The sequence below is a fragment of the Ornithorhynchus anatinus genome, chromosome 10 (genome assembly GCF_004115215.2).
Source record: "Ornithorhynchus anatinus isolate Pmale09 chromosome 10, mOrnAna1.pri.v4, whole genome shotgun sequence".
Classification (NCBI taxonomy): Eukaryota; Metazoa; Chordata; class Mammalia; order Monotremata; family Ornithorhynchidae; genus Ornithorhynchus; species Ornithorhynchus anatinus.
In genome coordinates this window covers 7,157,415-7,183,827 of record NC_041737.1, presented here as the reverse complement: position 1 = coordinate 7,183,827, position 26,413 = coordinate 7,157,415, and the positions used below count along the sequence as shown (strand labels likewise).

Here is a 26,413-nt window from a genome sequence, read left to right as displayed (position 1 = left end):
CTGTGGGGGCCGGCCCCAAAACAAGCTTCAGTCTGGAGCCTTGGATCCTCCTCACATACTGAACCAGAGAGCAGGGAGCAGATCGGGTCAGGGGTTCGATGGGAGGGAAAGGAGGCGACATTAAAGGCCCAGGGATTCCTGGTTCTGCTAACCCCGAGGCTAGAGCATAGGCAGTGCAACAGTGGAGTGACAGGATCTAGACCTTTTGATTCAGAGCTGGAGTCCAGTCAACCCCAAGGCCCCAGAGGCTATGGGTGGCACCCTTGTTTGGCGGTGCATCCCCTTCCATGGAGAATGGGTGGCTCTCCGGGGCCTGACTAGTCTTGCCGTGCCTGCCTCGAGTAACGAGAGGTGAGGGGCGGACCTGAGAGGATGGGGGAGACCAGGGAGCACCCGGAAGTGACTTCTGGAGAGCCTCTATAAACCTGTCACCAAACTGCCAGCCCCTCCTGCCCTGACACCAGGAAACATATCCACCGACTCTTTTATATTGTATCCTCCCAAGCGCTTAGTACGGCGCTCTGCACACAGTAAGTGCTCAATAAATACAATCGATGGATACTACAATTACTATCACTATCGCTACTACAACTTCTAGCCCTGACTTGCTTCCTTTATTCATCCCGCCCCCCAGCCCCGCCGTACGTGTCCGTAATTTCTTTCTTTCTACTAATGTCCGTCTCTCCCTCTCAACTGTGAGCTCGTTGAGGGCAGGGGATGTGTCTGATTATTGTTATATTGTACTCTCCCAAGCCCTTGGCACAGTGCTCTGCAAAAAGTAAGTTCTCAATAAATATTATCGACCGACTATTACTAATGTTTCTATTACTAAGTCTGCTATTACAATGAGTAAGTGGCTCAGCTGCTGCAATGTCCGAGGCAGGACTCAGCTCAGAGCAGAGCAAGGCGGAGAAAAGCCACCAAATAATTCACCCCTGAGGAAGCTCGAGGAAAGGAGCTGAAGCGAAGGAAAGAAATACCTTCCCGTGGAGATGATGACAAATGAGAGACAGAGATGAAAATAACCCACCTCCGCCACACGCCAGCAGAGCCCGAACATTCCCGTCGATCTCCCTGGAGCGGCGGGAAGATCGGGGGGCCGTCCTGGGAGCGAGCCGCCCGCCTCCACCCAGGAAATCAGAACCGTCCCAGGCCACGCTGACCGACAGCGCGTGGCTGGAGTGGCTCAGGTGGAGCCAACATGTGGGGTTAGTAAAATAAACTACTAACCACATCCAGTGGTTCCAATTAGAGGCTGGTTGATCGTTTACAAATCTCCCCAGGGCCGCCCTGGCTGCTGGAATCCATCAATCAGTCGATGATAATAATAATAATAATTGTGATATTTGTTAAGCCCTTATTTTGCGACAGGAGCTGTTCTAAGCGCCGGGGTAGATACAAGATAATCGGGATGGACAGAGTCCCTGTCCACAGTCTTAATCACCATTTTACAGATGAGGGAACTGAGGCACTGAGAAGTGAAATGACTTGCCCAAGGTCACACAGCAGACACGTGGAGGAGCTGGGATTGGAACTGAGGTCCTTCTGACTCCCAGGCCCATGCTCTATCCACAGTACCCCGCAAACAATAAGCGCTCGACAAATACCATTGTTTGCCGACACAAATGGCAGCTTAGCCCTATCCCGTGTCAAGCCTTCTCCCACCTTTAACAACAAGCATCAAACTACCAAGCCAGGTCCCAAACTCCAGCCTCCCCCTGCCCAAATCCACCCCTTCTCGGGACTTTTGCTCCCGAAGAGCATTCAGACAGGGGAAGGAAGTTGTCGTTCCTTCCGTGAAAAGGGCAGGAGAGAGGGCGGAGTAAAGGATATGCTGAATTCTTCAGACCGTTTGGTCCCTCAGCAGTTTCACGTGAATGCCCAGAGCAGAATTAGGAGAGGCATTAAGATGGCTTAGGTAATTATAACCCCAAAAGCTGCCTGCCAGTCTTACCCGGAGGATCAGCACACCCAGTGAACTTCTTGCTTCAGGAGGTCTTTCCCAGGCTTGGGAACAGTCTTGACCTCTTTTGGGGCTGGGGTTTAAAGGGAAGCAACCACGCTGCCCTCTGAATATCTCTAGCACTCGTGGACTTAATGATCCTCACCCTCAGCACTTCTGTATATAACTTTAGTCAATTATACATTTAATTCTTTATAATCATGTCTACTAACTTTATTGCACTCTCTCAGGCACCCAGCAAAGGTCTCTGCACCCAGTAGGTGATCAATGTCTACCATTTATTGATTATTGATTGTTTGAAATGAATGCCTCGGCATAGCTGGCTCAACATCTTCTTCTTGTCAAGTAACTCTATTTGTACGTATTTTTATTTCAGTCTTTCCCATTAAAGAGTAAGGTCTTTAAGGGCAGGGAATGTATCATTTCTTTGTTTCGGATTTCCCCTACACTTAAAGGTGTTTTTTCTAATGAATATTTGTTCAGCACTTTTTAAATAGCATATTAAAAGTGCTTATTATGGGTCGAGCACTGTTCTCTGCATGGGGTTAGATAAAAGCTTATTAGGTTGGACCCAGTCCCTGTCCCACATGGAGCTCACCGTCTAAGTAGGAGGGAGAACAAGTACTGAATCCTCATTTTACAGTTGAGGAAACGTAGGCATAGAGAGGCTAAGCGACTCCCCCAAGGTGACACAGCAGGCAAGTGGCAGAGCCAGGATTAGAACCCAGGTTCTCAGACTCCTAGGCCTGAACTTTTTTCGACTAGGCCATGCTGCGTTTCAATACACTTAGTGCGGTCCATTGCACACCCGACTCATTAACTACCCTTACTATTATCACCACCAGTACTATTTTTTATGGGTTTGTTAAGGACTTATGTGCCAGACACCCAACTAAGTGCTGGGGGAGATATAAGCTAATTAATTTGGACAGAGTCCATATCCCACATGGGGCTCACAGTCTTACTCGTACCACTAATAATAATGGTAATAATAATAATAGCTTTCTCTCTACTGAACTCCGGTGTAGATTCAAAGTTTCCAGATCACACTGCAGTCCCTGTACCACAGGGAGTTCGCAATGTCCTCCCCATTTTACAGATGAGGAAATTGAGGTCCTCGTGGGAGAGATCTTGTCTACTAATTCCACTTGATTTTCCCCAGGGCTTAGAATAATAATAACGACGACGGTATCTGTTAAGCGCTTACTATGTGCCACGCACTGTTCTAAGAGCTGGGGGAGAGACAAGGTGATCAGGTTGTCCCACGTGGGGCTCACAGTCTTAACCCCCATTCTACAGATGAGGTAACTGAGGCCCAGAGAAGTTAAGTGACTTGCCCAAAGTCACACAGCTGACAAGTGTGGAGTGGGGATTAGAACCCACGACCTCTGACTCCCAAGCCCGTGCTCTTTCTACTAAGCCACACTGCTGTGCATAGAGTAAGTGCTCAGTTAACACTACTGACTGACTGGGGCAGTGATTCAAGGAGCTCGCTTCCCCGCTTTGATCATCCTGACGTTGAGAAGTAGTGTGGTCTAGTGGATAGAGGATGGGCCAAAAGGAGTTACAAGGACCTGGGTTCTTCATCGCAACTCCACCACCTGTCTGCTGTGTGACCTTCACCGAGTCACTTCATTTCTCTGCGTCTCTTCCCGCATCTGCAAAATGGGGATTGAGACCGTGAGCCTCATGTGGGCTATGGACTGTACCCAACCTGATTAGCTTGTATCTACCCCAGCGCTTAATACAATGCCTGGCACGTAGTAACCCGCTTAACAAATACCATTAACAAAGAAATGTGCCACAGAAATCATTTTTCCTTCTAAAGTACCATTTTTCCCAAGAACCAGGCAACTCTATCTCCCTGCTCTTTGACTCTTGTGCCTCTACCATACACAGAGTCCTTTGTGGCTTTGGACTCCACAGGCCAATCGACAAAATGTGTCTACCCGGGTGCCACCAAGGGGCAGAGAGGCTTCAGTAGGCCCAGCGAAGGGCATTGCCATTTTCTCCAGGGCTCTAGGCTGCACAGCCCAGTTCCACCCCCTTCCTTCCTCCCCAAATCAAAGTCTCTTCAGAGCCTCTGCCACACCACCTGGGCTGAAGCGGGATGGGCTGAGTGCCTCAGGGGCTAAAAATAGGAGCAGTATCCAGTCTCCCAGATCCCACACTCCCCTAGAATTAGAATACTTTGAAGGCAGCAGGTCACCTTCCAGAGGAGAAGACGTGCAGCCCAAAGAGGAGAGGGAGAGACTTGATGGGAGCTTCAAGCTTCCAGGGCCAAATGGGGGGTTTCTGGGGTGTCCTGCACTACCTCAAGAGGTTCTTGAGGTATCCTGCCTCAAGAGCAGCGTGACCTAGTAGATAGGGCCCGGACCTGGGAGTCAGAACAATTTAAGTTCTAATCCCAGCTCCACCACGTGTCTGCTTTGTGCCCTTGGGCAAGTCACTTAACTTCTCCGGGACTCAGTTATCTCATCTGCAAAATGGGGATGAAGCACGTGAGCCCCAGGTGGGACGGGTTCTGTGTCCAACCTGATTAGTTTGTATCTACCTTAATGCTTAGTACAGCACATAGTAAACAGTTTTCTCATCTGTAAAATGGGGGTCAAATACCTGTTCTCCCTCACTCTTGGGCTGGGAATCTCATGTGGGACGGGGACCCTGTCCAACCTGATGATCCCGTGTCTACCATGGAGCTTAGCACAGTGCCCAGTCGACTGTATTTATTGAGTGCTTACTCTGTGGAGAGCACTGTACTGACCACTTGGGGAGGACAGTATTACACTTAAGCAGACACATTCCCTGCCCACAACGAGCTTACATTCCGGAGGGGGAGACAGACAGTGATAGAAATGAATTACACCAGACTGAAAAAGGGCAGAGAGTCCTGGGGAAGACGGTCTGTGGCTGGCAAATGGCACCGAGTCCAGAGCCCCTTCATCAGACCCTACCCCTTGCTGACCAAGCCAAGGACGGCATCGCTAAGCCAGCCACTTATCAGTCAGTGCTATGTATTGAACGCTTACTGTGTGCAGAGCACTCTAAGGGCATGGGAGAGGTCAACACAGCAGCGCAACACATTCCCTGCCCATACGATTTCCCATCCTCGAAGGCACATCGCAACGCCCGATTGGCTGGGTCACAGAAGGGACACGTGAAGCAACTGTAGCCTCGTGGAGGAAGCCCGGGTCTGGAGGTCAGAGGACACGGGTTCTAATCCCACCTCCGCCACTTGTCAGCTGCGGGATCTTCTCTTCTCTGTGCCTCAGTTCCCACATCAGCAAAATGTTAAGCGCTTAATACGTGGCAAGCACAGCGCTCGGGTAGACGCAAGGTAATCAGGTAATCAGTCCCTATCCTATTTGGGGCTCACAGGCTAATGGAGGAGAAAGAACAGCTATATAATCCCCATTTTACCGATGAGGAAACTGTGACACAGAGATGTGAAACGACTTGTCCAAGGTCACACAGGTAAAAGACAGAGCCAGGATTACATCGCAGATCCTCTGCCTTCCACACCCGTGGTCTTCACATTAAGCCATGCTGCTCAGTATGCATTACTAGCATGCAAACTTAACTTCTCCCTCTGAGACGCCCCTTCTCACCCACCCCCGCCAAAAAAGCTTCTCACCACCTTACCCGGTAACTCTTTTCCCCCTAGATCACAAGTTCCTTGAAGACAGGGTTGATATCTACTTATTCTATCGTATTCTCTCAAGCATCCGCACAGAGTGAGCACTTGATAAATACCACTTTTGGACTGAACGACTGAAAGTTTCAGAAAGAAAATGAATCAGTGCTTCAGCCTCGGGAGACAAGAGGCAGAAAATGAATGAATCTGGGGTAACAGGAGAAAAGGAGGGGTGCATTCTCTCTCCTCAGGAGCAACAGGTTGTCAAGGGAAGAGGGAAGGGAAAAGGAGGACAAAATGTAGGCACACCAGCCGTTACCGGCCCTTGTGAAAAGCCACGCTATTGGCTTCCCCCGGAAACAGTGAACACAAGTAGCTGCCTATGCCCTCTGTGATGGTTTCTTGACTCTAACTGGATTTTTCCCGGCGTCTTTTGTCCCGGGCTCATGAAGAGTCTCATTAGCATAAACTCTTCAGTTCTGGTCCATGCCCAATTAGCTCTTGTAATAGAGGACGTCCCGTTTACTGAATACTAATACGACGAGGGGCTAAACGAACGTGGTGGGGGGGAGGGAAAGAGAGGAAGAGAGATTTTGATGCAGATAGGAGGACACAAGCGTAACTCCTAACTTTCAAAGCTTTTCCCACAGAGACGTAAATACGGCTAAGAAGCAGGGGCGGTTCTCGTTGAGGTCCGTTGAGAGTTTCAGTAGACGGCCAGGACCGACGTACCGAACAGGGTGTTCCGTGTGGAGCCGTGACCCTCGGTTTATAAATTTTCAGAGTATCAAAGCAAGGCTGAGACCACCCCCTCCCCTGAAATTTCCCAGGACGCTTTGCAGGCGGGCCCAAACCATCTCCAACGTCCCAGCCTCCTCCAGAGCTTCCAGGAGCAGGCCTGCTCCCTCCTCCTCTCTCCCCAAGAAGAAGCCCTGGAGGGTTGGGTCCCCTGCCACCCGGAGAAAGAAGCAGAGATGGGGGAGTTGGATGGGTTATTTTTAAGGAAAAGCACAATCCGACACGTTCCTCTCCTCCACCCACTCCCCACCACCTCTGCATTCCTTTGTCTCTCCTCCCAATTGTTCTCCATTTCGCCCCTCTCCTGTCTCTCTCTCTTCACCACCCACCACGCTGGGCTGCTTTTCCACCCGGCCCCTCCCTCTCTCCCTCCCTCCATCGCCCGGTTTAGAGCACTCTGTCCTCCATCTGCCCAGTGCTGAGACCAAGGCGATGGAAGACCCCGAGAGCGAGCAGTGGAAAAATGCCAATACTTTCTGTTCTCTGGAGCTGAAACAGCACAATGATGCTGTGGAGGGAAATCAAAGAGAGCCCCTGAATTCATCCAGGAAGAATCCCCCACAACTTTGAGGACGTCCATTTCACCTTAAAAAAACCCTCTTCCGCTGAGGACCAGCCCTTCTGTAAACTCTCTGTCAGCAGGGAACATGTTTACCAACTCTATTGCATTGTACTTAGAGAAGCAGTGTGACCTAGTGGATAGAGCACCAGCCTCTGAGCCAGAAGGACCTGGGTTCTAATCCCGGCTCAGCCACTTATCTGCTCTGTCACCTTGGGCAAGTTACTTCACTTCTCGTGCCTCAGTTACCTCAGCTGTAAAATGGGGATTAAGCTCGTGAGCCCCACGTGGGACAGGGACTGTGTCCAACCTGATTTGCTTGTATCCACCTCAGCGCTTAGTACAGTGTTTGGCAAACAGTTAGCGCTTAACAAATGCCACAGTCATTATTATTATTATCACTGTGATTCTCCTCTGCATATGGTAAGCACTCGATAAATAGAAGTAGCAGCATGGCCCAGTGGATAAGCACAGGCCTGGGAATCAGAAGGTCATGGGCTCTAATCCCGGCTCTGCCACTTGTCTCCCGGGTGATCCTGGGCAAGTAGCTTAACTTCTCTGTGCCTCAGTTCCCTCATCTGTAAAATGGGGATTAAGATTATGAGCCCTGTGTAGGACAGGGACTACTGATTATCTCATATCTACCCGGGCGCTTAGAACAGTGCCTGGCACACAGTAACTGCTTAACAAATACCATAATAATCATTATTATTAATAAATATGATTGCTTGATTATGTTGGTATTTGTTAAGCGCTTACTATGTGCCGAGCACTGTTCTAAGCACTGGGGTAGACATAGGGGAATTAGGTTGTCCCACGTGGGGCTCACAGTCTTAATCCCCATTTTACAGATGAGGGAACTGAGGCACAGAGAAGTTAAGTGACTTGCCCACAGTCACACAGCCGACAAGTGGCAGAGCTGGGATTCGAACTCATGAGCCCTGACTCCAAAGCCCATGCTCTTTCCACTGAGCCACGCTGCTTCTCTATTGATGAGGGAGATTTCTCCTCAGCATTCTCAGTGTCCCGAGGACTAACACTACTTCATTTCCTCAGAGCCAGGTTGGTGTGAAGCGGGGGAATCATCCACTCTGATCTACATCTCCAGGGCCACGGTCCAAGTGACAAGCTGATCACGATCATGGGATTTGGAGGGAGGGGTTTTGCGGGGGTGGGAAGGGGCGTTGGGAGGAGGAGCCGGGAGGGAGGTCGGGTGCCTGAAAGTCAGGCCCGGTTACCAGGGGCAGCAGGGGGGCCCAGTGGGAACGGCAGCTGAGAAAGTGGGCTAAAGGAGACCGGCTGAAAGGGAAACTCAGCTGAATCATCGGTCAGAGTCCGGGCAGGGGGAAGGGACATTGACATGCCTTTCCTTGCTGCCCCACCACCCCTTGGGCACCCTTTGAGAACCAAGGTGGCCTTGCCGAAAGAGCACGGGCCTAGGAAGCAGAGGACCTGGGTTCGGCTTGCCTGCTCTGTGATCTTGGGCAAGTCACCTAATAATAACAATAATAATTGTGGTATTTCTTAAATGCTTACTATGTGACAAACACTGTTCAAAGTACTGGGGTAGATATAAGGTAAACAGGTAGGACATGGTCCCTGTCCCACATAGGGCTCACAATCTGTATCCCTGCTTTACGAGGGAACCGAGGCACAGAGAAGTGAAGTGACTTGCCTGAGGTCACACAGCAGACAAGTGGCAGAGCCGGAATCAGAACCCAGGTCCTTCTGACACTCGGGCCCATACTCTAGCCACAAGACCACGCTCTTAACTTTTCTATGTCTCAGTTTCCTCATCTGTAAAATGGGGATTCAATCCCTGCTCTCCCTCTTACTTAGACTGTGAGCCACCTTTAGGACAGGGTCTGCGTCTGACCTGATTAACTTATATCCTACCCCAGGGCTTAGAACAGTGCTTAACGCATAATGAGTTTTTAAGAAATACAATAATAATAAAAATAATAATCCTCAGTTGGGGCCTGGAGTCAGTTCCCCAAAGTGTGGCCCACAAGCCACGGCCTCTGCCATTTGTCTGCTATGTCACTTTGGGCAAGTCATTTTCAAACTATTGGACTCTGTTTTCTTATCTGTAAAAGAAATAACCACGTTCCCTGTGCTACTGGTCCCTGTTAGCCTCCCAGCCAGCGCCTCTACTCGCCCTCCTCAGTGGGCAGCCTCTGATCTCATTTTCCCAGCCCTTCACCACCCTACCCACTCCCTGCCCCATCCACACGCCTGGGACACCACACACCCGTGCCCCGTCAGCCCGGTCGACCAACGGCAGCCGGCTGAGATGGGCCCGGAAAGCCCTTGGGCACCTCCCAGTGAAAGCCCTGGAGCTACTCAGCCCACCTTCGACCCAGAGGGCAGCGGGTACAGCGGGCCTGGATGCCAAAGGCCCACCGGCAATCCTCCGCTCCACCCAAACCTTTCCAACGAAAGCACGGGCCCAAGAGGATGCTGTTCCCACAGGCCACCTTATCTGGCTTCTAATTGGCCCCCCTGATATTGCAGCTGCCGCATTCAAGACTTTGGGGGGGGTTGAGGGGAGGAGGGGGACAAGCCGGAGGCCAGAGGGAGGGAGGACACTCACTGAGAGGCTTGAGAATGCTGCTGCTCGACTCGTCGGCGTTCTCCACGTCGGACTTATCTGAGTAATTCTCAGAGATCTTTTCCCGCTCCTTCTTCTCCTTGTGGCCGGGCTTCCTCTTGTGGCGCCGTCTCCGCCTGTAGCTCTTCGGCACGTGGACCCCGATGTAGATCGTGTGATGGCCTAGGGGACCGAAGCACTCCAATCACAACACTACCCATATCTCTTTAAGCAATAAATTATGAATTACTTCTTGATTCAAATCGAAGTCTGTCTCCCCCTTTAGACCGTAAGCTCGTCATGGACAGGGAACGTGTCAGCTAATTCTGCTGTATTAGACTCTCCCGAGCTCTTAGTACAGTGCTCTGCACTGAGTAAGCACTCAGTCAATACCACTGATTGACTGGTTGATCATTAGTATCCTTTTCTTAATAATAATAGTAATAATTGTGGCATTTAAGTGCTTACTATGTACCAAGCACTATATCAGCGCTGAGATAGATATAAGCAAATCGGGATGGACACAGCCCCTGTCCCACATAGGGCTCACAATCTTAATCCCCATTTTAGAGATGACGGAAGTGAGGCCCAAAGAAGTAAAGTGACTTACCCAAAGTCACATAGCGGACAAGTGGCAGAGCTGGGATTAGAACCCAGGTCCTTAAGACTCCCGAGCCCAGGCTCAATCCACTAGGCCACGCTGTTTCTGTCATCAGTACATTCTACATGCCTCCAGTGTTCCAGGTACTGTACGGGGCACCTCCCATATGCTGAGCACTGTACTGGGAGACTTGAATGTTGAGTACTATACAGGGTGACTAGTGTGTACTGACCACTGTACAAGGTGCCTGTATTGTCTAGTGTATTACTTAACCTATACTTTCCAAAAATTTGGTAAAGTGCTCTGCACAGGTAAGTGTTCAATAAATACTATTGATTACCTTTTTATCATATTTGTAAAGGTGTTTTCTACATGCCAGGCACCCTACTAAGCGCTGGGTTAGATACAAGCTAATCAGGTTGGACACCGTGCATGTTCCACATGGGGTTCACATTCTTAATTCCCATTTTCCTGATGAGGTAGCTGGGGCACAGAGAGGTTAAGTGACTTGCCCATGGGCCCGCAGCAGCCAAATGGCTGATCCAGGATTCCCTGCCTGGCTGATTGAGGTGTTTGAGGCAGAATGAATGTGGAGGTAAGGGCTCACAATCTTAATCCCCATTTTACAGATGAGGTAACCAAGGCCTAGGAAACTTAACTGAGTTGCCCGAGGTCACGCACGTGAAATCTTCTTCACCCCCAGGCCACCTGAAGGTCAACACCTCTCAAACTCACTTGGTGAAAAAAAACGGGATGGGTAATCCTTTTTAAACTCTGCTTCTGAAGAAGCAAACAGTGGTATTTATTGAATACTCCCTATGCGCAGAACACTGGTCTAAGCATTTGGGAGAGCACTGTAGAGTTGGTAGATGCAATCCTTGCCTGCAAGAAGCTTACAACCTAGCTGGGGAGACAAAAATGAAATTCGAATACAGATGGGGGAAGCAGCAGAGAAGCAGACATGTCCTAAGGTCTGGGGAGGACTGAAAAGGGAGGGGGACAGTCGAGGTGCTTAGAGGACACAGGTCCGAGGGGAAAGACTGTGGCAGAACAGAGGGTGATTAGAGTGGGGAGATGAGAGGTTAATCAGGGAAGGCTTCCTGGGGGAGAAGTGATTTTAGTAGGGCTTTGGAAATAGGGAGAGTGGCGGACTGTCAGATACCAAGTCAGAGGGGGCTGCAGGCAGGTCATGAGCGGGGGATCAAGGAAGAGAGAGATTCGATCAAACACAAGTGAGTAGGTTGGTGTTAGAGAAGCACAGCTCTTAGGACGGTGCTCTGCACACAGCAAGTGATCTCTAAGTCCAATCGATTGACTGGCTGATAAGGGGTGTAGCCTGTGAGGTGACATTTTACCCAATCGAGTAAGCCAAGAAAGAGCAAGGATCCTCGATTTCCCAGCTAGGCATCCCAGTTGTTGCTTGGCTTCATCCCCGGAGGAATCGTTGCCTTGCATGGCGAAAACCCGGTTTGGGGAGTAATGAGAACAGTGCCCATAAAAGATGCCCATAACTGAAAATCAGATTAGATCATCTCATGTAAGGTTCTCATTTCACACTTCTCTAGGCATAATGCCTTGATGACAGCTTCCCAGACTATATCACGTACCCACATGTAACACATGCCCACACAACGGGTCTAGTTTAAAGAGCCGTAAATAACTGAACAGGGGAACTTATCGGGCGCATCTTAAACCGCTGTAAGTCATAGGGGTGTTTCCTTTATCTGGCTGAGGTGAAGGGAATTATATTAGCCTCCGAAAGGCTTTTGAAAGACGCCAATCCGATCCAATCCAACCCCCAACCCGGGGGTTTCCTTCGCAGACTCCCCCAGAGCTCGCGATGACCTGACTCTACAATTGTAGGAACTCTGGGGAAATTCTCTCCAACGCTGGGGCACCCATCTTAACCCCCGGGAAAAGAAAGTGCTGGCCGAATAGAGGAACAGCGTGGTCAAGTGGATTGAGCTCGGGCCTCGGAGTCAGAGGAGCTGGGGCCTGGGGCATGGTTCCTGCTGTGTGACCTCAGACAAGTCACTTAACTTCTCTGGACCTCGGTTTCCTCATCTGTAAAATGGGAATTCAATCCCTGTCTTCCTCCTACTTAGACCGTGAGTCCCACGTGGAACCCGGACTGTGTCCGACCCGATGATCCTGTATCTACCCCAGTGCTTAGTACAGGGTCGGATACATCATCCGTCCTCAACAGATACCACAATAATTAGTTTTAGGAAATTAGGGAGGCTCAACTCTCGAGGTAGGTGAACCAATGGACCCAGGGTGGGGCGTAAGAAGTGAGTATCAAGCTGGACCATTCTGGGAGACGTGGTTCTCATGGGAAAGCTAGATTGTACTAGGAAGTAGGAAATGTCTCAGAAACAAAGGGAATTAAGAAACAGTGTCAATTGTCTCCCGCCTGCCAGGCTGAGGAGAGGGGCCAAAGAGGCTTTATCGCAAAATTCACAACAGTGTAAACAAACTCCAGCCCATTCCTTCAAGTAAATCAAAAGGGAAAAAAATCCCTTCGTGAGTCACCTCCCTTCAAGAGCTGGGAAAGAATAAAGGACTCGATTCAAGACTTGGGGAAGGGCCCCCTTCCCCACCTAAACACTGAGCCATTAAACACGGGCTCTACTGTACTAAGTGGAAACGAAAGTAGTGTAAGTGGTTTTCCTGTCTAGATGCAATTTGTCTTGCTTTCCACAGCATGCACGGCGCACAGACCAGAAAGATGAAAGAGACTTGCTCCCGGCATGACACAGGACCAGTGGCCTGGGTGGAAAACTCCTCGTCTCGGGGAGTCAGTCATTCCATCGTATTTATTGAGTGCTTACCGTGTGCACTGCACTAAGCGCTTGGGAGAGTACAATATAACGATATAATTATTATGATTACGGGCTGAAAAACAGTGGGACACACTTAACTCTGGGAGTTTTTAACACCCCTCCTGCTCCTCTTTAATCGTCCTGTTGCCTCTGTCGTTGATCGGGCTGGGCCAGACTGATCGCTGCTCTGCCCATGTTTCCCTCTGCCCCAGGCAGCAGCCTAGAGGGGTGTTCTTAGTTGGTGCAAACAATCAATGGTATTTACTGAGCGTTTACTGTGTACAGAACATTGTATTAAGTGCTTGGGAGCATGCAACAGTTGGTAGATATGTTCCCTGCCACAAGGAGTTTACCGTCTAATTAGTGATGCTTACTGAGTGCTTACTATGTGCAGAGCATTGTACGAAGTGCTCCGGAGAGTACATAACAACAGAATTAGTGGACACATTCCCTTTCCACAACAAGCTTACAGTGGGTGGGCCAGGGAGTGGGAAGGGGTCTCCGGGGTCTTTTTACTTAAACCTAGTTCTCGTCCTCCCCAAGACTGTCGGGAGAATTGACAGTCATTCTGAAACTTAAGAGTTCGCAAAGTACCTCAAGCCTGAAGGGAAGATAAGGAAGTGTAGACTGGAAAGCAATATCATTAATCCAGAAAAACAGTGATCCGCCTTAGAGATCAAATCTTTCGGGAACAACGGAGCTAAGAAGATAAGACTCTCCAGTCGGGAAAGTCGGGAGAGGATCAGGAGCCCTGGACCCTCCACCTCAAGTACTTGGGTACAGGTAGATTTTCATTTGTATATTCAGTTATTTATTCTGATTTCTCACTTCATAAATGCCTTTATGTCCATCTCTCCCATTAGAGTGGAAGCTCTTCGTGTGCAGTGAACATGTCTACCTGTCATAGTTCCCCAAGCACTTGGGACAGAGCTCTATGCCCTGTGGGAGCTCAATAAATACCTGTACTACTCCATCCGCTTTCTCTGCCCCTTCATTCTAGCACCAGAAAGTGAAAAAACACAACCTTCTGCCTGGAAGTTCATTAGGGAAGCCACGTGGCCTAGTGGAAAGAGCACAGGCTTGGGAATCAGAGGACCTGAGTCTAATCCTGACTCTGCCTGCTGCATGACCTTGGGCAAGTCACTTAACTTCTCTGTATCTCAGTTTCCTCATCCATAAAATGGGGATCAATACCTGATCTCCCTCTCCCTGAGGTTGCAAGCCTCACATGGGACAGGGACTGTATCCGACCTGATTATCTTGTCTCTACCGCAGCGTTTGGCAACATAACGAGCTCTTTACAAATACCACAGCGTGATCTAGAGGAAAGAATCGGGGTTTAGGAGTCAGAGGACCTGGGTTCTAATCCCAACTCTGTCAGTTGTCTACTGTGTGACCTTGGGCAAGTCACTTAATTTCTCTATGCCTCCTTGGTTTCCTCTTCTGTAAAATGGGCTTTCAATAGCTGTCCTCCCTCCTACTTAGATTCTGAGGCCAATGTGGGACAGGGACTGTGCCCAGTGTGATTAACTTGTAACTACCCTAGAGCTTAGAACAGTGCTCGACACATAGAAAGCAGTTAACTGATGCCATGATCATTACCAAAATCATTATCATCGTTAATATTATTAGCCACTGTCTCAGAAGGAGAGGACACAGGGACATCTGAGAGGAGGAGAGAACACGAGAATAAAGCCATCACCCGAGAAGAGGAGAGAGAAAGAATATTTTCCAACGTGACACGGGAAGGAAAGATAGATGCAGGATGTATACGGTATTTTTTAAAGCAACAGTCAAAACTGTGAGGCATTTTCAGTCAAATGTAGGCTCGACATATGTTTGTTGAGACGCGGAGTCAGGAGGGACACAGAGAGTCTTTATTCTGGCAATGTCCGTGGATCGTATGTTCAGAAGAAGACGCGGGCAGCTTCTGCTCTGAACAGATGGTGCCAGTTGCCAGTAAACTCAGAATGTCTTGAGTGTGTCCATCGTAATCTAGAATACCCTGGTACCGACAGTCATAAAACCTTTGGTCTATTGCCTTTGTCGGCTGCCCTGGCTAGCCACAAATCACAGGGTGATTTGGGCATTCCCTTGTAGGAATGACACCGCTGTAAGAATGACACTGAATCGATCAATCGATCGTATTTATTGAGCTCTTACTGTGTGCCATACTAAGCACTTGGGGAGAGTACAGTCTAACCCAGTTGATAGACATGTCCCCTGCCACAAAGAGCATCCAGTCGAGAGGAAATTGGGAATAGAGAAGCAGCGTGGCTCAGTGGAAAGGGCACGGGCTGGGGAGTCGGAGGTCATGGGTTCAAATCCCGACTCTGCCGCTTGTCAGCTGTGTGACTCTGGGCAAGTCAGTTAACTTCTCTGTGCCTCGGTTACTTCATCTGTAAAACGGGCATTAAGACTGTGAGCCCCACGTAGGACAAAGTGATCACCTTTTATCCTCCCCAGCACTTAGAACAGTGCTTTGCAGTGGAACACGGACAGATGCCATCATCATCATACCCATAATTCTATTTATTTATATTAATGCTACTGATGCCTGTCTACTTGTTATGTCTGTCTCCCCCCTTCTAGACTGTGACCCCAGTGTTGGGTAGGGATTGTCTCTGTTGCCGAATTGTACTTTCCAAGCGCTTAGTACAGTGCCCTGCACACAGTAAGCGCTCAATAAATACGACCGAATGAATGAATGCAAAGTGGCAATCAAGTGTCTACAGTGAGTTACCTGGATGAAAACAAGCCAGTCCTCCAACTCGAGGGGGACACGGGGAGATGGGGAACCTGAGCTTAGATACAACTTCGCTCCATCAGGTGGTAGCTCTTTCCAGGGAGGGGAAGCCCCCTTAAATCACATCCCTGCAAGAAGCTTTCTCTGATTGGGCCCTAATTTTCCCCATCTGACCTCCCCTCTACATCGACTGTGCACTTGGCTGGGGACGTCAACATAAATAAAAGTGCAGATACATACGTAAGTGCTGTGGGGCTGAGAGGGGGGAGGAGAAAAGGGAGCGAGGCAGGGTGACGCAGAAGGGAGTGGGAGATGAGGAAAAGTGGGGCTTTAGTCTGGGAAGACCTCTTGGATGAGATGTGCCTTCAGTAAGGCCTTCAAGTGGGGGGAAAGTACTTGGTGGATTTGAGGAAGGAGGGTGTTCTAAGCCAGAGGTAGAGTTTGGGCTTACAGTCTAGAGGATAGAGGCAGTTTACTCTAACTGTTCCCCGGACCCCCCAAATCTGCACCCAGCCCAAAGTCCAGTTCTTTGGGGGTGTCCGGAGCCTGCTACGTGCAATCTTTCTTTCAAATTCAAGCTCCCCAGGATAAAGCAGAGGCGACATCTGGTCCCAAAGGGGCCACGCCGATTCCCCCAGGCTCGCCGGGGGGAGGCCTGGCCCTCCCACCCTCAAGCCGCAGACAAATCCCAGCTGGTTTCCAGAGGGATGCTGAGGAAGGCAAAATCAAGAGAGCTTTCAAAAATAAAATCGCTCTAGGAGGAGAGGGGGCGGACAGCGTGGATCTGGGACAGGGTGCTAGGAGACTGCTGAGAGTTTTACAATTTCAAAGGAAAAACTCCAGCGCTTTGCCCCACTCAGTGGCATTGGGCACCTTGGCAGAGGGTGGGAGCGGAGGGGGGACTCGCTGCAGTCGGGGCCGGGGGATGGACAGGGGCACGGGTAATGGTGAGAAATGAATCCCTGGCCTTCTTCCTCAGTGAGCCCGAGAACTCTGATGACCCCTCAGTCTCCAGCTACGTGCTTTCAGTCAATCAATGGTATTTATTGAGTCCTTACTGGGGGCAGAGCACTGACTCTGCACCGTGGTCTGAGCGCTGCATTCAAAGCGGAGTGCAATAGAGTTAATAGACAAGATTCCCGCCGTCAAAGAGCTTATCATCTAGTGGAGGACAGCGACGATGAAACAAGTTAAAGGTAGGAACCGAGTGATAGCATGGCCTAGTGGAAAGATCTCGGGACTGGGTGTCAGCGGATCTGGATTCTAATCCCAGATCCCCCACTTGTCCGCTGGGTCACCTTGGACAAGTCACTTTACTTTGTGCTCAGTTCCCTACTTGTATCACGAGCCCCATGTGGGACCCGATCAGCCTGGATCTACCCCAGTGTTTAGGGCAGTGCTCGGCACATAGTAAATGCTTAACAGATACCACAATCATTATTCCCTCTACACTGTACGCTCCTTGTGGTCAGGAAACTTATCTACCAGTTCAGTTGTATTGTACTCTCCCAAGTGCTTAGCGCAGTGCTCTGCTTACAAGAGAAGCGCTCAATAACCACCATCGATGATTGACGATGATGATAAGTCCTGTGGGCGGGTGGGGGCGAGGTGAGAGCCTAAGTGGCAGATTAGTCAGAGAAGGTTTCCTGGAGGAGAGGTAATTTTAGTAGGGCTTTGAAGATGGAAAGAAGTCTTCCCTTACCACCCTGAACGTATCCAGCGACACGGGGCCAAGGAAGATGCTTCGATCCCCATGGCAACCTGAAAGACTCCCCAGTGAGAACTTTGAGAAACTTCTTCAGCCATTTCCTCCTGACACACTTTTACTCCTGTCTATTATAACTTCCTCCCTCCATCTGCTCCCACTTCTGCTCCCCCAGTAATAAGAGCAATTATTAAGCGCACGGGGGTGTTCAAGAGCACTGTACTAAGCACCAGGAGAGAAAACACAGTTGGGAATTGGCTGGAGTCCCCTTCCTGCTGGGGGCTCCCAATCTAAGGACAGGTTCTGAGGGCAGGGAGACTGAGTTTTGCTTCAGAGGGGCACACGGTCCTGTCGTATTACACATTTTCAATGCACGTTACGGCTAAAAAGCGATGGGTTTGACGTGTCGTAGCGAAGCAAACATGTGCTTGTGCCATATGCGGATTTGGACCTGGGAAAGTGACTACTATCTTCTACTTTTATGGTGTTTAGCAGCCCACAGTAGGGGTCTAGTACAGTTCTCCTTCAAGAAGCCTTCCTTAAGCCCCCTTTTCTTCTTCCACTTCCTTCTGTCTCACCCTGACTTGCTCTCTTCATTCATCTCCCCCACCCCGCCCCACAGCATTTACGGCCATATCTATCATGTATTTAATTCACATTAATTTCTGTCTCCCCCTGTAGACTGTAAGCTCACTGTGGGCAGGAAATGTGTCCGTTTATTGTTACATTGTACTCTCCCAAGCACTCAGAACAGTGTTCTGCTCACAGTAAGTGCTCAATAAATATGAATGAATAAATGAGTGAAACCTCAGCACACAATAGGGGCCCAGTAAAGTGCCCGGCACACAGTAGGGGTCCGGTACAATGCTCGGCACACAGTAGATGTACAGTACAGTGCCCGGCCCATAGTGAGGGTCTAGTACAGTGCTCAGCACACAACAGGAGCTTAATGAAGTCAGAGCTGATCGAATGAATTGGACTAGGTTGAAGCTTATAAATGACTATAAGAGAAAGCTCATTTATCTTCCTTTCCTTTTCCCTTCCAAGTCTGGCACCTAGGGTGCGGGGAGGTAGAGGAGGGCAAGTGGGTTGGGGCAGAGAGGGCAGGCGCACCGCTGCCTTCCCCAGCCTCTCGCCAATGAGGAAATGCAAAAGTGCCATTGTTCTCTCAGGGAACGGTGCCAGGTTAGACGGAGAGCCCAAACAGGTCCCCACAGGCCCGGCCCCGGGGAGCTCCCTCAGCTGGGAGCCAACGTGGGAGCGGAGCCGCCGAGACCTGCCCTCCATTCGCCCGGGGAAGGTGGAAGGGGAAGGGAACCGAGTCTCGAGGGATGAACCCAACCCCGTGGTAACTGAGGAAATCTTGCAGCTGACTGTGGCACAACCCACTCTGGATGCCCGTTAAATGGGAGACCCGAGGAGAGAGGTGAGCGATAGATTAATTGACGGTGTTTATTGAGAGCTTCCTAAGTGCAGAACACTGTACTGAGCGCTTAAAAGATGGCTATAGCATCATATATCCATTAGAGATGAGACCTTGAATTTAAACAGCACGTGACAGGGACCTGAAATCGCTTCACCTCGCCCAAGTCCTGCCCCTGGCCTGGAACACCTTCCCTCCACATATCCGACAGACAATTACTCTCTCTCCACCCTTCAAAACCTTACTGAAGGTACAACTCCTCCAAGGAGCTTTCCCCGACTAAGCCCACTTTTCCTTTTCTTCCACTCCCCTCTGCGTCGCCTTGACTTGTTCCCTTTATTCATCCCCAGGTCCAGCCCCACAGCATTTATGCACATATCTGTAATTTTATTTATTGATAGTAATATCCATCCCCTCCCTAGACTGTAAGCTTGTTGTGGTCAGGGAACGTGTCTATTATATTGTTATATTGTACTCTCCTAAGCACCTAGTGCAACGCTCTGCACACAGTGAGCGCTCAACACGACCGACTGCACCTATGTCATCTCCTTTACGCCCACTGCCGCACTGAGGTATTGTAGAAGGGACAGAAGAATTATCTGCCTTTTGTGGAGTCCAGAGACTCTAAGGCCCTTGAGGGCAGGAATCATGTTTATGAACTCTATTGTACTGTTTTCTCCTAAGCACTTAGTATGGGGCTCTGCACATATTAAGCGATCAATAAATAGCACTGTTTGGTCCAGAGGGAGCCTGGGGGTTCTTCAAGGTGCTCAGCCATCTTTCAACATTCATGTCCCGGGCAGGATTTGAAGAGGCGAACAACTCTATCCCGGCCTGAGGTTAAGAGAGGTTGATTGGCTTTCCCAAGGTCACTGACAGAGCCAAGAATAGACCTGTAATTTCACTAATTGTCCCAATACGAATCCCTGGATCAGAACAAGGTACTGGAACTTGATTTCATTGGCCAACTCTGGGTAACCTTAGGATAGAGCATGGTCCTGAGATTCATAAGGTCATGGGTTCTAATCCCGGCTCTGCCACGTGTCTGCTGTGTGACCTTAAGCAAGTCAATTCACTTCTCTGTGCCTCAGTTACCTCATCTGTAAAACAGGGCTTAAGACTGTGAGCCCCACATGGGACAGGGACTGTGTCCAACCCGACTTGCTTGGCACACAGTAGACGCTCAACAAAAACCATTATTATTATTACTATTATTATCAATTCCCATCTTCCATGATACATCCAGATGATCCCTCTCCAGTTTTCTGGAAAAATAGACTTCCTTAGGGAAGCTTGTTGTGGGCAGGGAGTGTGACTACCAACTCTGCTGGATTGTACTCTACCAAGTGCTTAGAACAGTGCTCTGCACAGAGTAAAGCGCTCAACAAATACCATCGATCGGTGAGAATATTTCATGTTTAACTTGGGGATGGGGCAGCAAATGAGCCAGTCTATGAGCTAATTTGGCCGATGATCCTAACTGATCAGATGCCAGTGTTTTGAGCAGGGTAAAAGACTGCCAAGCTATCCCACGCTGAGACCTCTCGGGCAAATAACATCCTGAAAGTCTGAAGGGAAAGCTGATCTCACTTTGAGGGTGGCCCAGTCTGCGACTGGGACTGGGGAGACTGATGTTCTCATCGCACCGAGCTGCTGCAGGACTCACATGAGGATTCACTGAATTTCAAAGACGAACCCTGACCCCTAAACACCCGCTCTCTCTACTACAAGGCTGGGAGCTCCAGGTGGGACAGGGACCGTTTGATCTGATTATCTTCTAGCTATCCCGGGGCGTAGCACAGTGCTTGAGGCAGAATAGGCGCTTCAAAAATAGTCAGTCGATCGTATTTATTGAGCGCTTACTGCGTGCAGAGCACTGTAATAAGTACTTGGGAGAGTACAATATAACAGACACATTCCCTACCCACAAGGAGCTGACAGTTTGGGGATGAGGTGTGTGATGGGGAGATACTGTTAGTATTCATTACTCCAACGGGAAGAATTGGAATTGGTAAGAGATTGTGCCCCTTGGACCCTTCAGAGAAAAATGGCCCCCGGGTTCGCCCTGCAATGTTCTCCTCAGTGCCCCACCCCGCTCCCACCCCAAGACAAGAAGGCTTGGAGGACTGGGGAAAATCAGTGACTGATGGCATCAGTAGACATCACTGACCAGTGATGTGTTCTCCCTCACTGAAGTCTAATGGGAGACCTCTCTCCCCGTTCTGGACTAGAGAAGGCCTGGTACTCCCTCCCTCTAAAAGCCTACTACTCTCCCGGCTTCAAACCTCTTCTAAAACATACCACTTCCTCCAGGTAGCCTTCCCTGATTAATTCACAAGGAACCCAGTCACAGCAACCCAACCCCCTCCTTTAGCCCTCAGGTACTTTAATCCTATCCTGGCCCCTTACGCACAAATGAATATTCATTTGCAATTTCAGTCACTTTTTCAGCTATTTCATCCCTTCATTTTTGTTTGTTTTATGGTCTTTTCCTGCTCCCACCATTTGTACAAATGATTTTTCTTCCCCCTGTCTCCTTCATTTGACTGTGAGCTCCTGTGGGCAGGGAACTAGGCCTTGCTGCACTTATCCTGTCTGAGCTGAGTGCTTCTCACTCAGTAAGTACTAGATGATGGATGATAATGACAATGAACGAGGCCCAATCTTCCCCATCCTCACCCCCACCACCCTTCTTCCACCCATGCCAATTCACAATTCAGTCAATCAGCCCTATTTATTGAGCACCACCTGGGTGAGAAGCACTTGGGAGAGTTCGAGAGAGGTAAAAGACCGAATCCCTGCTCTCAAGGAGTTTACAACCCATTGGGGAACACAGAGGACAGCAGCAGAGCACCGGGAGGGGAAAGAGCTCGGGGCTGGAAGTCGGACGATCTTGGTTCTCATCCCGGCACTGCCACTTGCCCGTTGTGTGACCTTGAGCAAATCATTTCACTTCTCCTTGTCTCAGTCTCCCTACCTGTGTAATGGGGATGAAATGAAATATGAAATTCTCTCTCCCCTTTAAACTGTGAGCCTCGTACGGGACAGGGACTGTGCCCAACCTGATTATCTTACTAGAATGCTTGACACAAGGTAAGCGCATACAAAGACCATAGTTATTATAATAGCTATTATTCCAAACAGATGATGTCAGAAGGAAGGGAGTGTGGCGAGCTTCCAGCTCTGGTGATCATTCCCTACACCTATTCTCTGCAGTGGGAAAAATCGACCGGTGAGTGGTATTTATTGAGTACTGACTGAGTGCAAGGCAGTGTACTAAGTGCTTAGGAGAGTACAGTAAAATAATAGAAGAGACACATTCCATCCCAACAACGAACTTACAATCTAGACCACTGACATCACTACCACCGGCTGGGCCGGCCCCGCTGGACTATTTTGGGCTCTGAACGATTACAGTTCACATCATCTGAGGAAACAGCATGGCCTGATGGGCACAGCACAGACTTGGGAGCCAGCAAGACAATTCTGTTGCCAAATTGAACATTCCAAGTGCCTAGTACAGTGCTCTGCACCCAGTAAGCGCTCAATAGATACGACTGAATGAAGGACCTGGGTTCTAATCATGACCCCGCCTCACGTCTGCCGTGTGACCTTCACCGTGTCACAGTTCAGTCTTCTGTAAAAAGGGGATTAAGACTGTGAGCCCCACGTGGGGCAGGGACTGTGTCCGACCTGATTACCTTGTATCTACCCCAGTGCTTAGAACACTGCTGGGCACAGAGTAAGTGCTGAACGAATATAATTATTATTATTATCATTGTTATTATTCAACTGAGCCAGTGAGAAGCAGCCCTCTGAGCAGCACATTGAGTCCCGTCACGAATCCGAGCCTTAACCTCCCAGGACAGGGCCTGAAGCCATCAGGGTAGGCCAGATGGGACCAGCCTGTGGGCTTAATGAGCTCTTTGGCCTTCTCCACCTCCTCTTCCCCTCTGGCCCTGCCTCTGTGTGTTTGGAATTCAGGACAGTCTGGGGGAACGGTGAGGGGTGCTGAGTGTGTTGCCAGGGGCACAGGGGATGGGGGCTCTGGGCCAGTGAGGTGAGAGAGCAGAAGTAAGCAGGGAGACAGGAGAGGAGGCTGAAACCGCCGCCTTGGGGGGTATCTCGGGGGAGTGAGGGGCAGGGGGTGAGGCCGGAAGAGGGACAAAGTATATGGAGCCAGTGAGCAGGTAGAGGACTTAGCCCCCTCCCTCTCTGCCACCTGCTCCTCCTCCTCATCATCATTAGGAGAAGGAAAGGTGGCCTAGTGGATAGATCCTGAGCCTCGGAGTCAGAAGGACCTGGATTCTAATCCCTGCTCTGCCACTTGTCTGCTGTGTGACTTTGGGCAAGTCACTTCACTTCTCTGGGCTTCAATCACCTCACATGGGGCTTAAGACTGTGAGCTCCATGTGGGACATGGACTGTGTCCAACCTGATTAGCTTGTACCTATTTCAGGGACTGGCACAGGGTAAATACTCAACTAATACCATTTTCGAAAACCCACAAGGATGTAGCAGTGGCAGAGGAATCACCTGACAAGGAGGCCCCAGCACTGATGGGTCAGAATGTCTTCAAATTCAGAGTCTTGGCTGGCCGCTCTGTCACGAACCTGCTGGGTGGCCTTGGGCGATTCACTCAGTTTCCTCATCTGTAAAATGGGGACAGGAGAGCTACTCTCTCCAATCTTACATGCTGAGCCCTGGTTGTGGCAGGGACTGGGTCCGATCTGATTATCTTGAGCCTTCCCTAGGGCTTAGCACAGTGTTCGGCACATAGGAAACTCATAGGAGGCGCTGGGGTGGAAGGGGCGGCGGCCGCTGACCACCAATGGCAGAATCGGCCCTCACCAACACCACCATCCCCTCCTTGCCCGGCCCAACCTGCCTCGAGTGATTGTAGGGAACCCTGGGGATTAATGACAACCCCTTCACCGCCTCTGTTGGGTGGCCAGCGAACGGGGGGAAGAGTCGAGCCAAATCCTTTCTGAATCCCCTTCTCATTAACCGTTCAACCAATACATCCAGCTCAGACAGCCCGAATATCCAGTGGGGTTCTAGCACCGGCGACTGGAGGAACATCAAGAGTTCAACTAGTCTGGCCCCCTGCCTCCAGGGAGGGCATTCCCTCACCCCGAGCAGACAGTCCCTGTTGCTCGCAGCGCTCAGGGATGCCTTACAACCTGGTGACCTCAGATGCTGCCTGTCTGGCCCGAGGTCTCCGCCAGGTTAAATGCCCCCAACTCTGCCAGAGAACGGCACCTCCCGGGGTCCCAAAGGTGCCATTCTCCCGCCGTCTGCCCAGGTTGATCCCGGGCTGGCAGGGAGGAGCCCGTGGCGGGGGGATGGGTTGGGGGACGGGTGCGGTGAGTGGATTGGCCCCGTAAGCCCTGGGATCAGCAGGACGCCCAGGGTTCTTTGGCAGGGATCGAACGTAAGAGGCTCCGCTCCCTTTCCGTAAATCTTTCCATTTGGGGACACGGGGTTCCTCTTCCTCTGGCAGACGGGGTTGAGAGCTTGGGCAGGGCTGGTACCAGGCCACGGGAGGGGCCGCTGGAGGGGTTGGCAGGGCACGAAGGGAACGGGGAGGTCATTTACACATTACCTCCAAAACCACTCTGTTCACTCGGCCCGGGGGAGCTCCTCTCCTCTCCAAAGGGCTTCCGGAACAGCAACCACCCTCTGCCGAGAACTTTGAAAAATATTTCTCAAAACCCCTAACTCCTCAAATATCAGTATTCTCCAAGTCGGAGGTCATGATGAGTGTATCTTTTTTTTTAATGGTATTTCATTCATTCAATCATATTTATTGAGCGCTTACTGTGTGCAGAGCACCGTACCAAGCGCTTGGAAAGTGCAATTCGGCAACAGAAACAGACAATCCCTACCTAACAACAGGTATTTGTTAAGTGCTTACTATGTGTCAGGCATTGTACTAAGTGCCGGAGCAGATACAAGCTAAACAGGTTGGACGCAGTCCGTGTTCCACATGGGGCTCACAGTGATATTTGTAAGATGAAGTAACTGAGGCACTGAGAAGTGAATTGATTTGCCCAAGTTCACATAAGAGACAAGTGGTGGAGGCGAGATTAGAACTCAGGTCCTTCTGACTCCCAGTCCCATACTCTATCCTCCACACTGCTTCTCCTATTCTAGTTTTGTTAATTAGCTTGAGTCTCCCCCAGCGCTTAGAATAATGCCTGGCACACGGTAAGGGTCTAATAAATTCCATAATTATTAATGCACAGACCCTGCCCTTGCGGAGCCAACCACCTAATGACTGTAAATTCAGATTCCACACAAGGGACCTACTCCGTATTGAGCAAGGTCTTGGAATGGAAGGATTGGGTGGGAAGAGAGGTTGAGGCCAGAGGGGGAGAGAGGAGAGAAACGCACCCTCCCTCAAGACCTCTGAAAGAATCCCAGCTCCAGGCACGTCCATAAATAATGAAGACGTGGATCGGGCAAGGAGTCCAGCTGCGCTTTCTGTTTCCTGAGAGCTGTTGAACTTGATTGGCAGTGCAGTTCACTCCCCTATGATGTCAGAACGGTTACGGGCTGAAGGGGAGTTACCTCCTACTCAGAGCCAAGGTCTTATCTCAAAGGATAAGGTGGAGTTTGCCCTTTTCCCTTGTTGCAAAATATGTGCATATTAAGTAATCTGTTTATATCACCCAAAACCCGATTTCTGGCAGAGGGGGGAAAAAACCGGAATCGGCTTTCACAAAATGCCATTCGCTGAATTTAGGGTCTCTTCCTGGTTTGGGGAGGGGCAAGACCATCTTTCCTCACCCCTTTCCCCCTTCCTGGGATGGAGGGGAGTCCAGTCCTCCCTAAATCTGGCTGGTATCGGGGACGGAAGCCTGGTGGTTGGTCTGGTGAGGGCAAGCTGCCAGGTCACTGGGAAATATCAACCTGTCATCACCAGGGCAGCCGTTTGGAACCACTGCAGTGCGGAGAGGGCCGGGGCCTAGCTCTTCTTGTGGCCGGGGGGGAATGGACGGGACGTGCTCATGGGGAGTTCGTCCATCAGGAGTCTGCCACGCCTCTCGGGGCCTCGCACGGGCCGGTCGGCCGGTACCAAGCCACGCCAGGTATCTGGGAGGAAGGACAGATGGACGACATCCGTTCTCTATTCGGAGGAGAGATGTGATTCCGAGAATCCACTCTTCTGTCAGCATGCGCTCAATCGAGAATCCACTCGGGGCTCTGATTTCCCCATCTTCCATCTATCCTTTTGACCCGTGGATGAAGAGGGAAAAGGGAGGTTTTTCCCCCCCTTTCTTTTGATTTTTGGTCATTCACTGAACCCACAAGGGGAAGAGCATTTGGAAAAAAATGAAATCAAAGCAGGGCTTGGGTCTTTAAAGAAACCCCACACAGATAAATCCATTATTTAAACAAGAAGATGACTCCGCTTCTGACTCACTCCTTTCTGCGTGAGTCTCGCAGTTGACAACTCTCTGCCGAGTTTTAGAATAGTAGATTAATTGTTTTGCCACCCACCGGGGGACAAGTTGGGCAAGGTGAACTAAGGACAAGATTCCAGGGTTACATCTTCCAGAGATGGAA

General features: G+C 50.2%; 1 protein-coding gene across 3 annotated transcripts in view; it reads right to left on the bottom strand.

The window, feature by feature from the left end:
• The window catches only part of SLC4A4 (solute carrier family 4 member 4), a 259,357-nt gene that overhangs the window by 178,864 nt on the left and 54,080 nt on the right, over nucleotides 1-26,413 (bottom strand). For all 3 annotated transcript variants that reach the window (XM_029073646.2, XM_029073647.2, XM_003430899.5), the window contains exon 3: nucleotides 9,548-9,727. In XM_029073646.2, coding sequence (XP_028929479.1) covers nucleotides 9,548-9,727 — 180 coding nt within the window. The remainder of the gene's footprint in view (nucleotides 1-9,547; nucleotides 9,728-26,413) is intronic.